At 41.7% G+C, this 14,029-nt stretch overlaps 1 protein-coding gene across 1 annotated transcript in view; it reads right to left on the minus strand.

Moving 5' to 3' along the window:
- Positions 1-9,565, minus strand: part of ANKDD1B (ankyrin repeat and death domain containing 1B) — a 56,378-nt gene extending 46,813 nt beyond the window's left edge. Inside the window, exons 1-3 of the mRNA XM_054685041.2 lie at positions 9,239-9,565; positions 4,183-4,286; positions 669-767 (exon numbers count right to left, since the gene is read on the minus strand). Coding sequence (XP_054541016.1) covers positions 669-767; positions 4,183-4,286; positions 9,239-9,431 — 396 coding nt within the window. The 5' untranslated portion in view covers positions 9,432-9,565. The remainder of the gene's footprint in view (positions 1-668; positions 768-4,182; positions 4,287-9,238) is intronic.
- Between the last annotated feature and the right edge of the window lie 4,464 nt (positions 9,566-14,029).

Below are 14,029 nucleotides of genomic sequence, written 5' to 3' on the forward strand. Positions count from 1 at the left end.
ATAGGGGAATCTTTCTCTCTGACCAGAGGAACTGTGGTCATAAAGCAGCGTGGAGGGAGAATCCAAATGTTCTCTTGTTACCCTCCCCCACTCGGTCCTGGAGGCAGACCTATTTGTGGGAAGTACACAGCAGAGCGGGGAGACCACAGCCTTGGCTTTCCAGACAGAGGACCAGGAAAAGAGGGTGGGGAGCTGGAAAATGTAGGGGAGCTGATCATGGAGACGATGGAGCCTGAGAAAGTGATGGCATAAAGTTGTGTGTGTGCTCCTGGGCTTACCCCTGAGCTGTTTAATACACCTATTTATTATCAGAGTTCATAGAGCAAAGTCAATATTTGATGTCTCTGGGGCCAGTTAGCTTCTGTCTTCCACATTCCAGATTATACTCTGGACAATGATCTTGCTTTTACAAATGCATGCTATTGGCCATAAAGTCAATATGAGAAAATAAGCAAAAACCCAGGTCCCATAGGTAAAGGGGAAACAATTTAGTCCCTAAATTCAAAGAGCACATATATGTATATTCTCTATGAAGAGACCTTTCCAAAACGAACACTGCCAATTAAAATATTTTGTGTGTATGTGAAGAAAAGATGTCTAACTGGAATGATCAGATTCTCCCTGTACATTGGTTATGCTGCAACTTGTTCTACTCAAGATGAGCTTACCTTATCAGCAACATCCACCCTGGCCTTGTGTTTAAGCAAGAAATCCACTGCAGATAAATGATTTCTCCCCACTGCAAAATGCAGGGCTGTGCGGTTCATCTGAGGAAGCATAATTTATGTTTTTAGTCATCTGATCATTATTCAGTGATTTTAGGTTTCCTGTTTCTTGAATGGCCACACTTTTCTATCAAGTGTTTCTATTTTGATTGTTTGGCTCCACTCTTTGCCTTTACCTTTGAAAGTTATGAGAATTGTGTCCAGCCGAATTCTGCCTTCATTATGAGATAACATCAGAGAATTTGGCAGTCCACTGAAGGACACGCCGCAAGATGAAATTCTTGTTTCAGCTTATATTGTACTGTATTGTAGCATTATGTTGTAGCAATATAATGGGTTTTGTTTAGAAAGTAAAAGTTGGATTTCCCCCTTATGCAATCATTAATAATGGTAAATTTTTCTGCTTAGAATATACTAATAATGCATAGCGGAAATTTTCCTAGATATTCAATCCACTTGTGTTCGTTCTTCTCTAAGTTTTTGGACTGTAAATTTTACTGAAGCCAATAAATTCCTTCTGAAAGGAAGAAGGAAGGGAGGAAGGGATAAAAGGAGTGAAGAAAGGAGGAAGGAAAGAAAGACAGAAGGCAGAGAAAGAAAGCTATGACTATCTTGCTCCAAAGGAAAGTCAACATGATGCTCCTGGGATACCCAGAGACAGTCTAATACATTTCAGATAATGGAAGTTATGATCGGAAGTGATATGTGTCATATTCCCCATATTCTAGACACTGCTTTTGCTCCCAAATAAGATGTCTGGGCATGGCTTTACTATTCTTTGTTATACATAAATAATAAAAAAATGAGAACCATTTAAATATTTGATTTTCTTGGTAGCATCAACCTAAATAATAAGAGATAGTCTCAAAAGAAAATATATTTATTTGGGAATAAAGCATTGCAACGGGAATATGCATGTCATAGTAAAACTATGTGTGTATTTAGGGAAGTAAAAGAAGACAAAGGTTTTTAAAGGAAAAAATGAGGATTACATAATTGTTTTGAAATAATTATCCTTTGCTACAAAGTTCAACAACAAGCTGACGCCAGTCTTAGATTAGACAGGCAGTTGCTGCGCAGATGTCCTTGCAGAATATTTTCTGTGTAAGGTTGTGATGGCTTTTGTGCAAGGTTGTGGGTTTTGCAGTCTTTTGTGGTAGTTTTTGTTATCAGGTATACAAGCATGAGAACCCTGTATTCATGGCCTTCCCCAGCTCTATTTGTCAAGGTTTTCTTAATATCGGTGACTCCATTTTGATTCTGAAAACTTTCACAATAGCTAAACCAGTGATAAAATAAGTTCAACAAAACATGAGTTATGGCTGGGCATGGTGGCTCATGCCTGTAGTCCCAGCACTTTGGGAGGCCAAGGCAGGTGGATCACCTGAGGTCAGGAGTTTGAGACCAGCCTGGCCAACATGGTGAAACCCTGTAACTACTAAAAATACAAAAATTAGCCGGGTGTGGTGGCGTGCGTCTGTAATCCCAGCTACTAGGGAGGCTGAGGCAGGAGAATTGCTTGAACCCAGGAGGTGGAGGTTGCAGTGAGCTGAGATTGCACCACTGCACTCCAGCCTCGGTGACAGCGCAAGACTCCATCTCAAAACAAAACAAAACAAAACAAAAAAACCCATCAGTTATTATGACTTTGTCTGAAATCTGGAGCTTTGCTCTACTATGTCAAATATGGGCTTATAAGCTCCACTATTAATTTTACTTGTGAATAAGGATGTAAGCCAAAATTGCACCCAAGATAATTCAATAAAATTACTTATATTTTTAAAATCTCCATCATCGCTGGTTTTAAGGAACTCTACAAGTAACCATGTCAACAATTTGCTGTAAACAGTAAACAGATGTCATTAGAAAGTATAATACAATTCATTAGGAGTTTATAATAACTTGCCACACTGCAAGTTAAAGTATATCAGATTGTAGTATCTCTCCCAAGTACTTTAATATTAAGAAAAAGTTTAAAATAACAGAAAGTTGTATATGGAAAAATGTTAAATGTTTTGAATAGTATACTAGAGAATCTATTTCCTGCTACTTGGAAAAGTGATTATTGCTTCACTTACTCCCACAGTTAACCTTCCATGGTCATAATAATCTTCAAAGATATCTATCCATAAATATTTTTGAAACTATACAAATATTCCCTTCAAAGAGACTTGCTTATTTCTTTTCTTTTTCCTCTTTTCCATCCTTTCTCCTTTCTGCCTTTCCTTCCTTTCTTGATTCCTTTCTTTTTTTTTTTTTGTCCCTAAAATTGTTACGCTACAAAATGTTGCTGCTTTCCTATTCTAGGATATCTATGGAACATGAGCACTATATATACACCTATAACACATCACACACACACATTATACACAGACATACCAATCCCCACACTTATCCCCACACATAAGCACAAAGCCACACCACCCCCCCACTGCCGCCACATGCACAACATTCTTCCACTGCACGTGGGACATGATTTCAGATTCTGTAGCTTCAGTTTCTAGGACCTTACTGCCTGCGACAGACACAGGTTTTGTGAAACCTGAGTTTAGACTATTTAGGGAGTCTTCCTTAAAGCCAGAGTCAGAAAGCTTAAATAATTGCAGTTAAAATGCCTTACATTTTTTCAGATTTTACAAAATCATATAGTCATAGGAACATATTACTAGAGCCCTCTCAGTGCCTTACAAGGGGCCTGTACAAGCAAGGGCCCTGAAGCTTATGCTTCGTATACCATTAAATCCACCTCTGCCACACCCACCTTGAACCACTCCACAAATTGTCCTAAGCAATTGACACAGCCTCCAACCTTCACTTTGATAAACCTGGCCTCAAAGGACTATCAGGAAATCCTCACAAAAGCAAGCAGTAAAGAATCCAAACTTATGGCAGTGGACTTTCCCTCCGCTAAAACCCAGGCACTTAAAGAACAAGTAAGAGCCAGGTTTTAGATAAGGCCTCATTGCCCAAGAGGGAGACGCACTACATTTCAAAACCAGTATAATGAAAATCCACACGCCTCTTTAGATTTTTAAATTTGGAAAAACAGAACCACAAAGGACATCATTGGCAAGAAAACAACCCAGATTGTACAGCAAAAAAATGTTCTGCCTTTCCAGAATGTGTGAGGCCAAACTGATCCACAGGCGACAATTCAGGACCAAGTCCGGGCCTGCAACCCTGACAGCTGGCTTTACTGCCCACCCACAGACTTTGAACAGATAGGCATGAAGATTCTGTGCACTCCCCTTCTTGGAAGAGGAATTAAAACACCCAGAGCCTCTTCCACTGTTTGACTCCACCTTTTAGCTTAAACACCCCGGGATTACCAACAAAGCAGCTCTCCCTTATCTCAGCCAGCACCATGATTTTTATTTTTATTATTATTTCAGATGTCCTGTGTAAATCCAAGCCATTACGGGAGAAGTCACTTGTCATATTTATGACTTCTACTCACATTGTTCACAGCATTAATGTTAACCTTCTTTTCAAACAGCTTCTCCATAAGATCCAAATTATTGCTTTTAGCAGCATTCTGAAAGCTTCTCTCATTTGGGAGTACTGAAAGAAAGCAAAGCAAGCATGACTGAGGGAATTTAAGGAGGCCAAAGAGAAAGCATATTTCATAGGGCAAACCTTGTAACAACAGCTTTGAGTCTTTCACATTTTGCTGTTTTATTTAAGACATGGGAACTTCGCTTCAATATCTTACAAAACTGTAGTATCAAGATTTCATTTTCTCCTCATGCTGCAAGCGCTTTCACATCCTTAAAAATGTTCTTGGCCCCAAACAAAACATTATTCATGAGGACCACCCTGAAGTCAGTAACCTGGTGTCTGGCTTAGAAGGTCAGAAGGCGGCCATAGACTTCCCAGGGGGCATTGTTTGTAAAAAACCTTGTACAAGATTAGGCAGGGAGGAGTCCAAATGCTCCTACAGCTTACAGAGATGAAACTGTTGTCTTCAGAACTCTATACCGACGCCAGGCCCGCATGAAAATTTCAAAATGCAGCCCATCATACATACAGACACAAAGTTAAAGGGGATTAAAATGTTTTATTCTCATTTACATAAAAACACATAGAAGTAGATTGACATCTACTATAAACATCACATTTCACACACATATACACATTCATATGGTAGGCTTTATTAACTATCACAGAGAAGATTCCAGGGTTTATTGAGTTTTTTGTTATGTAGGGGAGTAGAGGGCTCTCAGAGGACAGCCCAACATAAGGGGATAAGACCAGAATTGAGGTTAAGTAGGAGTCAATAACATACCATCTCCAAACAGAAAGGACCGTAAGAGAGGTTTCTGTAGATGTGTTGTGGATTAGTTTCCTAAGGGTTTCCTTGTTTTTTAAATGGTACCATCATAACATTCAATGTTCCCCAAGTTTTTGCCGAAGCAAAGACCTTTCAGGATACTGCCAAGTCCAATCAAGGACCAACCAAGGAGTATCTTCTTGGGAAATATTGTTATGGGCTGAATTGTGTCCCTCCAAAATTCCTATGTTGAAGTCCTAACCCCAAGTACCTCAGAATGTTGACTATATTTGGAGATAGGGCCTTTAAAGAGGTAATTAAGGTAAAATGAGGTCATATGAATGGGCTCCAATCTGATAATGATTGGTGTCCCTATAAGAAGAGAGATTAGGACACACACACAGAGGGAAGACCAGGTGAAGGCAGGGAGAAGGTGGCCATCTATAAGCCAAGGAGAGAGGCCTAAGAAGAATTGAACTTTTCCAACATCTTGATGTTGGACTTGTAGCCTCCAGAACTGTGAGAAAATAAGTGTCTGTGGTTTGAGCCATCCAGTCTGCTGTACTTTGTCGTGGCAGCCTGAGCAGACTCATGCAGATTCATATGTTCATTCTTTCTATTACCTGGATCCTTCTCTTCGTTCCTACCCCTACTCTTGTCACCATTCTAGGTGACTTCAACCTCCTCACAGATGATTAATCCAACACCTTGGCCTCTTAGTTCCCTGACTCTGTCACCTCTAATAATCTTCCCCAGATCTGACCTTAGCCATCAAATTTCAGAGACACATTCCTGAACTAATCATCCCTCAAACTGCACTACCTCTGAAATCTTGACTTCCAGAATCCTATTCTTTGACCACAACTTCTCATCCATTCAGCTCAGCTGCTCTAGTTCTCCAAGTCCAGAAATTCTGCAACCTTATGAAGTCCTCCAGTCCACAGTTCTAGCCCTTTTTCATATTCTTCATCTCTATGTCCTTACTTCCCTCCTTACCATGTTTAGATTCCATGGTGCCAGTCTGTTTTTGCTGCCATAACAAAATACCTGACACTGAGTAATTTTAAAAAAACAGAAATTTATTTTGCACATTCAGACCATAGCACATGGTCTACCTATGAAATCACTTCTATGCAAACACTTACCTCCCTCACCATTCTTTTCCTCCATTAGACTAGTTGGTCAGAATCCTAATTCTGAGATTAAATCCAACTGCTACTTGCTTTGTTTCTGTACCTGAACAGCTAAATGGTACTGGAGAAAAACACACAGCCATACTGTAGTAGACATTGCTAGTGTTCATCAATATCTGCTTCTTCTCTTCTACCTGGTCACATGTGTAAGCCCATAACCCAGCCTGGATAGTTGAGGTGTATCCAATGGACTGAAAGCAGAAGTGATGGCATGTCACTTTGGGGCTGAGTCAGTGAAAAGCCTGTGTCACCTTCTAGGTCTCTTTTCCCTGCCTTATCAACACTGGAAGCCATGTGTTTAAATGAAGGGGTTACAAGATGGTGGTACCTCCATCAACTTGGTATTGGGACACAATTCTCCCTGGGTCTCTCACATTTCTGCACATCTTACAAGCAAAAGCACTGACTGGCTTTGCTCTTTACTACCTTTTCAAGGATGTTTGTATAGTGAAAAGCCTTGACAGACAGAGATAATATCTTCCTCTGGAGCAAAGGGCAGGTTTGCTTGCAGCCTTGGAAGAAAGCAATGGTAAGGCATGCTTATTGACTATTACAAAAGATTTGGGTTCCCTAAGCGCAGGATTTTTCTGTAACACAACCCACTGTGTGTGCAGGTGTCATTTGGCATCTTTATATCTCCCTGTGGGAATTGGGGCTTGGAGAACTGACACAAATGCTAACACTCTGGCTACTGCTACTGCTATGAGTAATGAAATTCATCATCTCTGATCCAAAAGTGTCTTCTGCCAGCATCTCTATCACCTAGCAAGCTAACTTGTGAGATTACAAGTAGGGTAAAATCTCAACCCCTTTATGATCCTTGACACCTGGGTTCCTGAGAGACTAAGAAGATGAGAGACCCTCGTCAACTTATTTTGGACATGCTACACGAACAAGAAATATATCTTTCTTTTAAATGTAAAGACAGGGTCTCGTTACGTGGTCCAGGCTGGTCTTGAATTCCTGGTCTCAAGTGATCCTCTCACCTGGCCTCCCAAAATGCTGGGATTATAGGTGTGAGCCACCACACCCAGTCAGAAATAGATCGTTTTTAAGTCCAGTCACTCAGATGTAGGAGTCATTTATTGCTGCAGGAAAAGCTTACTTTGTCCTGACTGATACACATGCTAACAGGTCTCTTAAATTCTTCCCCACTAATCTCAGCACGACTAGCTAGCCTCTACATTTCCCTAGTCTTCCCTTCTTCAACATGTCATATCCTTTCCTTTCTCCTCAAATATCTGAATTTACTAATCTACCTAATTTACTTCCTCCCACTACCATCACCTAATTCTCAGTTAATACCGTTGCCTCATAGTGAAAACAGAAGTAATAGGACACGAATTCCCACATCTTCCCACCTAGGTGAGTCTACCAACCTACCTTCATTTATATATGCAGGATGAAGCCTCCCTGTACCTAGGAAAGGCCAACCTCTACACTTGGGCTCTGGATCCCATCCCCTTTTATCTTTTCAAGTGTTTCATATGTCAATCTCCTGGAAATTATCTCTTCTTTCCTCTAGATCACTTAATCTCTCTCCAGTGGATCACTCCCCTCCAAAAATACTGAGATGCCATAATACCCTATGCATAAAAAACCCTCCCTTGACCCCAGCTTCCTTTCCAACTGCTGCTGCATTTTTCGACTTTCCATTACCCCAAACTTAAGTATTCTATAATTGCTGTCTCCATTTCTTCATCTCACAGTCTTGTCTCAACCCATGCTAATCAGACATCTTTCTCACCCCTCTACTGAAACTGCTCTTGTTGAGGTCACTCCGCCTTGCCAAAACCCAGTCATCATACCTCCGTCATGTGCATTGAGCTCTTGGCAACTTTGACACAGAGGAACACACACTCCATGTAACATGTTCTTCTCTAGAGGTCTGGTAAACCAACTTTCGCTTTCTAGTCTTTTCTACTGGCTCTTTTTCCTTTGCTTGATCTCCAACTATTAGAATGCCCTAGGGTTTATATAAAACAAATAATCTGTTGATGTAGGCATGATTCCTCCATTTTACAGATGAGGAAACTGAGATCTTCAAAAGTTATACCACTTGCTCATGCTTTATAAGTTATAGAATTGTCCCAGGCAGCCTGACTCCAACCACATTACCCTGTCTCATGGCCTTCACTGCACTTACCTTAAATTATCTTATTCATTTATTTGCTTACTTATTTTATTGTCTATCACCCCTCCACCACAACAGAATGTTCCACCAGAACAGGGGTTGTCTTGTTCTCTCCAACCCTACATCTAGAACATGCCTAGCAAATAGTTAAGCCCTTGAAAATAGTTCTAGAATGACTGAATGAACACTATATTGATGAATTGGTGTATAGCTTCCAAGCCTGGTTTAGGAAATAAGGCCGTCCCAGCCAGTAGCCTTGGATGGTGTGCCCCGTTAAGAGGCTTGAGTACTGGGAAGGCTGAGGTGGGACGATCACCTGAGCCTGAGGAGGTCTGTGATTGCACTACTGCCTTCCAGCCTGTGCAACAGAGCAACAAGACCCTACATGCGGGGCGGAGGGCGGGGGGGGGGGGGGGGACGGGGGGCGGGGGCAGACTTAAATCGCTTTCAGCTTTCGAACTGCTTAACAGCTGCCTCAGTTTATGCTACACATTATTCCCAAGGCATAGATGATCCACTCCATGCTTTAAAAACTTAAGTGCAGAAAGATTAAGTGACTGACTTATTTAAAGTCAGACAATAAATCGGAGCATGAGTCACGATATAGGAGATAAGAGCACATGAAACTCTTATTTGCAAAAGGACTTAATCATTATTTTTAAAAGCCTCCTCCTTAATTCGGAAGAATAATACTGTCCTTCCACCCACAGTACATGGTGGGGGTGGATTCCAAAGCTGAAAACCAGCCAACAGGGAGTGCAGCGGTGTAGGCTGGGACTCAGGGTCCCAGGGCTGAGTCGCCGCGCCAGTTTCCCTCCTGCAGCGTCCGGAGGTGCTGCTCTGGGTACCTTCTCAAGTCCCTTCGACCCAGCCCGCCCCGCAGCCTGATTTTCTGAGACCTCGTCCCGGGACTCACGGAGCTCGTGTCCGGCAACTGCTGTGTCCTCCTCTCCAAGACCCTCCCGCTTCGGGATCCGGGACAGGCTCCTCCAAGGCAGGGCGGCCGCGCCCCACAGGTCTTCCCTGAGACCCTTGGCGGCCGCAGCAGCCCGGAGCAGCAGCCCCCCTGCCGTGGCCCCTTGGCCCCGGGGGCGCCCGGCGGGGTCCATAGTCTCCTCCGCGGGCCCTGAGCGCAGGGCCAGATCCAGACTCGGACCCAGACCCAGACCCAGGGAGGCCCAGGGCGCGGGGGCTGGACGCAGGCAGGTCAGCCCCGCCGGAGCGCAGGATCGAGTCCGCTCTCTGTTGTGGCGGTTTGCTGGGCAACAAGCCCCTAGTTTCCAGCCCTGCCCTGACTTGGGCTGGCCTGGGAGAATCCGCCCTCAGGTGTGGCGTGCACAGTGCTAAGGTTTGGTTCTCTGGGAAATAAAACATCCAGCGACCATCGAGAACGGGCCATGATGACAATGGCGGTTTTGTCGAATAGAAAAGGGGGAAATGTGGGGAAAAGAAAGAGAGATCAGATTGTTACCGTGTCTGTGTAGAAAGAAGTAGAAATAGGAGACTCCATTTTGTTCTGTACTAAGAAAAATTCTTCCGCCTTGGGATGCTGTTAATCTATAACCTTACCCCCAACCCCATGCTCTCTGAAACATGTGCTGTGTCAACTCAGGGTTAAATGGATTAAGGGCGGTGCAAGATGTGCTTTGTTAAACAGATGCTTGAAGGCAGCATGCTCGTTAAGAGTCATCACCACTCCCTAATCTCAAGTACCCAGGGACACAAACACTGCGGAAGGCCGCAGGGTCCTCTGCCTAGGAAAACCAGAGACCTTTGTTCACGTGTTTATCTGCTGACCTTCTCTCCACTATTATCCTATGACCCTGCCACATCCCCCTCTCCGAGAAACACCCAAGAATGATCAATAAATACTAAAAAAAAAAAAAAAAAAAAAAGAATAAGCAGAGAAATTGGGGAGGGTATTCAAAGCTGAACAACTAATGGTCCAAGGATATCACTATCATTAACACATGCTTTAGTTACCAGGAACTGCCAATTTTACTTCTCAAATCTCTTAATTACATCTGCTTCTCCATTTTTATTTCCATTGCCATCATTGCTTGTCACTGAATTTATTGTAATAACTTCATAAGAATTTATTGTAATAACTTCTTCATAAGAATTTATTGTTAGATGAATTTATTGTCTGTTGCTACATTTCAGGCACAGAATTAAGCACCTTTTGCACAGCCTCACTTAATTCTGAGGTATGGTGTATTCTATTATTAGCCCCATTTGATAGAAAAGGATTCTGAGGCTTGAAGACGTTGGTGGAAGAAACAGAACTTGCCCCTAACTAGCATGACTTCTAAGAATGTGTTGTCAAGGGCGTGACTCACTCACCTTGCTCTACAGCAGGGGGTCACTTTGCTCCATCACCAGGCCAAATCCCGCTGCTGCCTGTTATTGTAAATAAAATGTTTTAACACATTAAAAAAAAAAATTCCTGCAAAATCTACAAGCCCCAATGAACTCCCAGCTCTACTCTACCACTTCTTTGTATAATTTTGAGAAATGTCAAGGTTGAATTTATAACTAACACTATAGGAACTTCAATATTAAATCATTTCTAAATGGGCTTCCAACATTTTCTTTTGAATAAAGTAAGGCTTGATTTCTCATTTGAAGACCATGAATTTTAATCTTTCCCGGCGGATTCTTTTGAAAAGTGAAATAATACAGAAGCAAGTCAAATTCTGACCCCCCAAATAAACTTCAAATAAGAAAGGTAATCAGGTTTTCATTTATTTATTCTTCTTACAAATTTACAAAAGATGTATCATTTCAATGTAAATTATGTAATATCAATGTTCATTTCAAACTTGTCAGTTTTTCCCTTCAAATTATTGTGCACCAAATTTGAGGCATTAAATTCAAAACAATGTTTCCTAATCAATGAAAAAACAAACATGACAAAATATTATTTATTTTATCAGAACACCGCCCATAACCTCAAACTTTCCTCTTTTAAAGAAGGGAAATGGGCCTAATGTTTGTAATAGAGATATGATAAAAACAATAGCAGGTAAGTTGAATTGAGTATTATGCAGAAATATCAGACAATGTACTAATATGGAAAGTATAATATGTAAATGGAAAAACAGGGCACCAAATTATATGTATATGTAGCATGTTTACAAGTAAAATTCTAAAAATCAAAAGAAAATACCCACACAAAAGAAGGAATAATAGTGAAAACAGCAGCAGATCAATGGAAAGCATACAGCCAAGTACAGAAAAATCTCCCAGTCTGGGTAACAAAGTGAGACCCCCTCTCTACAAAAATTAGCCAGGCATGGTGGTGCATGCCTGTAGTCCCAGCTACTTGGGAGGCTGAGGTGGGAGGATGGCTTCAGACTGGGAGGCAGAGGTTGCAATGAGCCAAGATTGTGCCACTGTATGCCAGTCTGCGTGATAGAGCCACACCCTATCTCAAAAAAAAAAAATTTAAAAAATATAAATAAAAAATAATTTTAAAAAAAGATCTGAATTGTGTTATCCAAGTTTGAAACTGCTTTCAAATTCTAAACCAAGAAATTTACTTTTAAAAAAATCCTCTTATCAATGACAGGAGAAAATGCATCATCATTTTATGCTATATAGCCTTATAATAGTATGTGGTACTTATCTTACTCTAACAGATGAGACAAAAACTCCAAAGCAGTGCATTATGTGAAACAGCCATAGCTGGACTTTATTTCCCTGACAGCTTGGGCTAAATAAGAAGCTATGAAGTATACTGTGGGAGGTATTTTCTTTTTCACTCTGTTTCAAATATCAGGTTAGTTCTCAAGCAGAATATTAATTCTAAGCGTGCTAATACATAAAAGCTTGCCCACATGATCTGGCCCTACTCATCTCTCTGATCTTGGGCCCTACAATTCTTCTCCATTCTTCATCCACTGTTTCCTGGTGGAGAGCCATCGGCTTCTATTTCCTCCCTTTGCCTAGAACTTCTCTCCCCCACCTCCACTTCCGAATTTTTAAAATAGTTTTGATCCTTCGTATCATTAAGGTTTCAGGTTAAATGTCACTTCCTCAGAGGAGCCTTCTCGGATCATCTTATTCTAAAAGTGTCCCCTACCTTCATGTTCCATTCCCTTATGCTGTTGTCTCTTTCCTTTGTAACACTTACCACTGAAATGTCTGTATTTGTTTAGTGTCGGTTTCCACAACTAGAATGTAAACTTCATAAATACAGTGATTTTTAAAAGTTTGTTGGGCCAGGCGTGGTGTCTCATGCCTATAATCCCAGCAATTTGAGAGGCCGAAGTGGGAGGATGGCTTGAGGCCAAGAGTTTGAGGCCAACCTGGGCAACTTAGTGAGACTCCAGTCTCCACAAAAAATTTAAAAATTAGCTGGTGGTGGTGGGGCAGACCTGTAGTCTTAGCTGCTTGGGAAGCTGAGATGGGAGTATGGCCTGAGCCATGGAGGTCAAGGCTGCAGCAAGCTGTTATCATGTCACTGCATTCCAACCTGGGTGACAGAGCAAGACTCTGTCTCAAAAAAAAAAAAAAAAAAAAAAAATTAATTAAGTTTCTTACTGCATCTCCAGTGGCTAAAACAGTACCCGACCTGCAATAAGTATTTGTCAAATAAATATGGAATGCAATTTAGCCATGTGAACAGTAACTTGTCTTTGAGTCCTGAAAGCTTTAAGATTTTCCCCTAAAGGTCTAGACTAAAAAAATATGTTCAATTCTGAAGTAAACCTTTAAAACCAGGTCCTGTTCAAGGATTCCATATTTTTAAAAACATCTTCCTAGATTTCTCTTTGCCCTCCTCTACCAGACGATTTCTCCCTAGACTCCCACTTTGTATATTCATCTATTATAGCCCTCCCTACATTGAATAGAAACTGTCCCTGGGGTGGCTCTCCATTTTTTGAGGACAAACATGTCTTAATAATCTTTATGTCCTTTATCAGCTAGGATTCAGCTATAATTAATAGGAAAACCCAAGTAACTATGGCTTAAACAATTTTTTAATTTGTTTCTTGTGAAAGTCTCAAAGTGTGCAGGCCAGTGCTGATATGTCTCTGTTTTACAAAGCCCCAAGAATCAGCCCCTGCAGCCCACTACTCTACCATCCCCCTGTGCAACCCTTATGTTCAGGTGTAAACGGCAGCATCTGCTTCCAGGCAGCAGGATGGAACAGAGAAATAGAAAGAAGAGGCAAAGAGAATGCTACAGCTGCAAGAAAGGAAGGTTCCCAGAAGCAACCACACACAGTACTTCCTTTTTTTTTTTTTTTGAGACAAGGTCTCGCTTTGTCACCCAGGTTGGAGTGCAGTGGTGCAATCTCAGCTCACTGCAACCTCCGTCTCCCGGGTTCAAGCGATTCTCTTGCCTCAGCCTCCTGAGTAGCTGGGATCACAAGTGTGTGCCACCACGCCCGGCTACTTTTTGTATTTTGAGTAGAGACGGGGTTTCACCATCTTGGCCAGGCAGGTCTCGAACTCCTGACCTCAGGTGATCCACCCGCCTTGGCCTCCCAAAGTGCTGAGATTACAGGCGTGAGACACCGCACCGGGCCAGTACTTCCTTTTATATCCCATTAGTCAAAACTCAGTCACATGGCTACCCCTAGCTGGGAGGGTGTGAGCTTCAAGGATGGGAGATACATTGTAGTCATCAATTCTGTAACACCTATTTTTCACATTATCACATTTTTTAATTGAGATACTAAGTTGTCTGCCTGAATTGA

Source organism: Pan troglodytes, chromosome 4, assembly GCF_028858775.2.
Source record: "Pan troglodytes isolate AG18354 chromosome 4, NHGRI_mPanTro3-v2.0_pri, whole genome shotgun sequence".
In the NCBI taxonomy this organism is placed as follows: Eukaryota; Metazoa; Chordata; class Mammalia; order Primates; family Hominidae; genus Pan; species Pan troglodytes.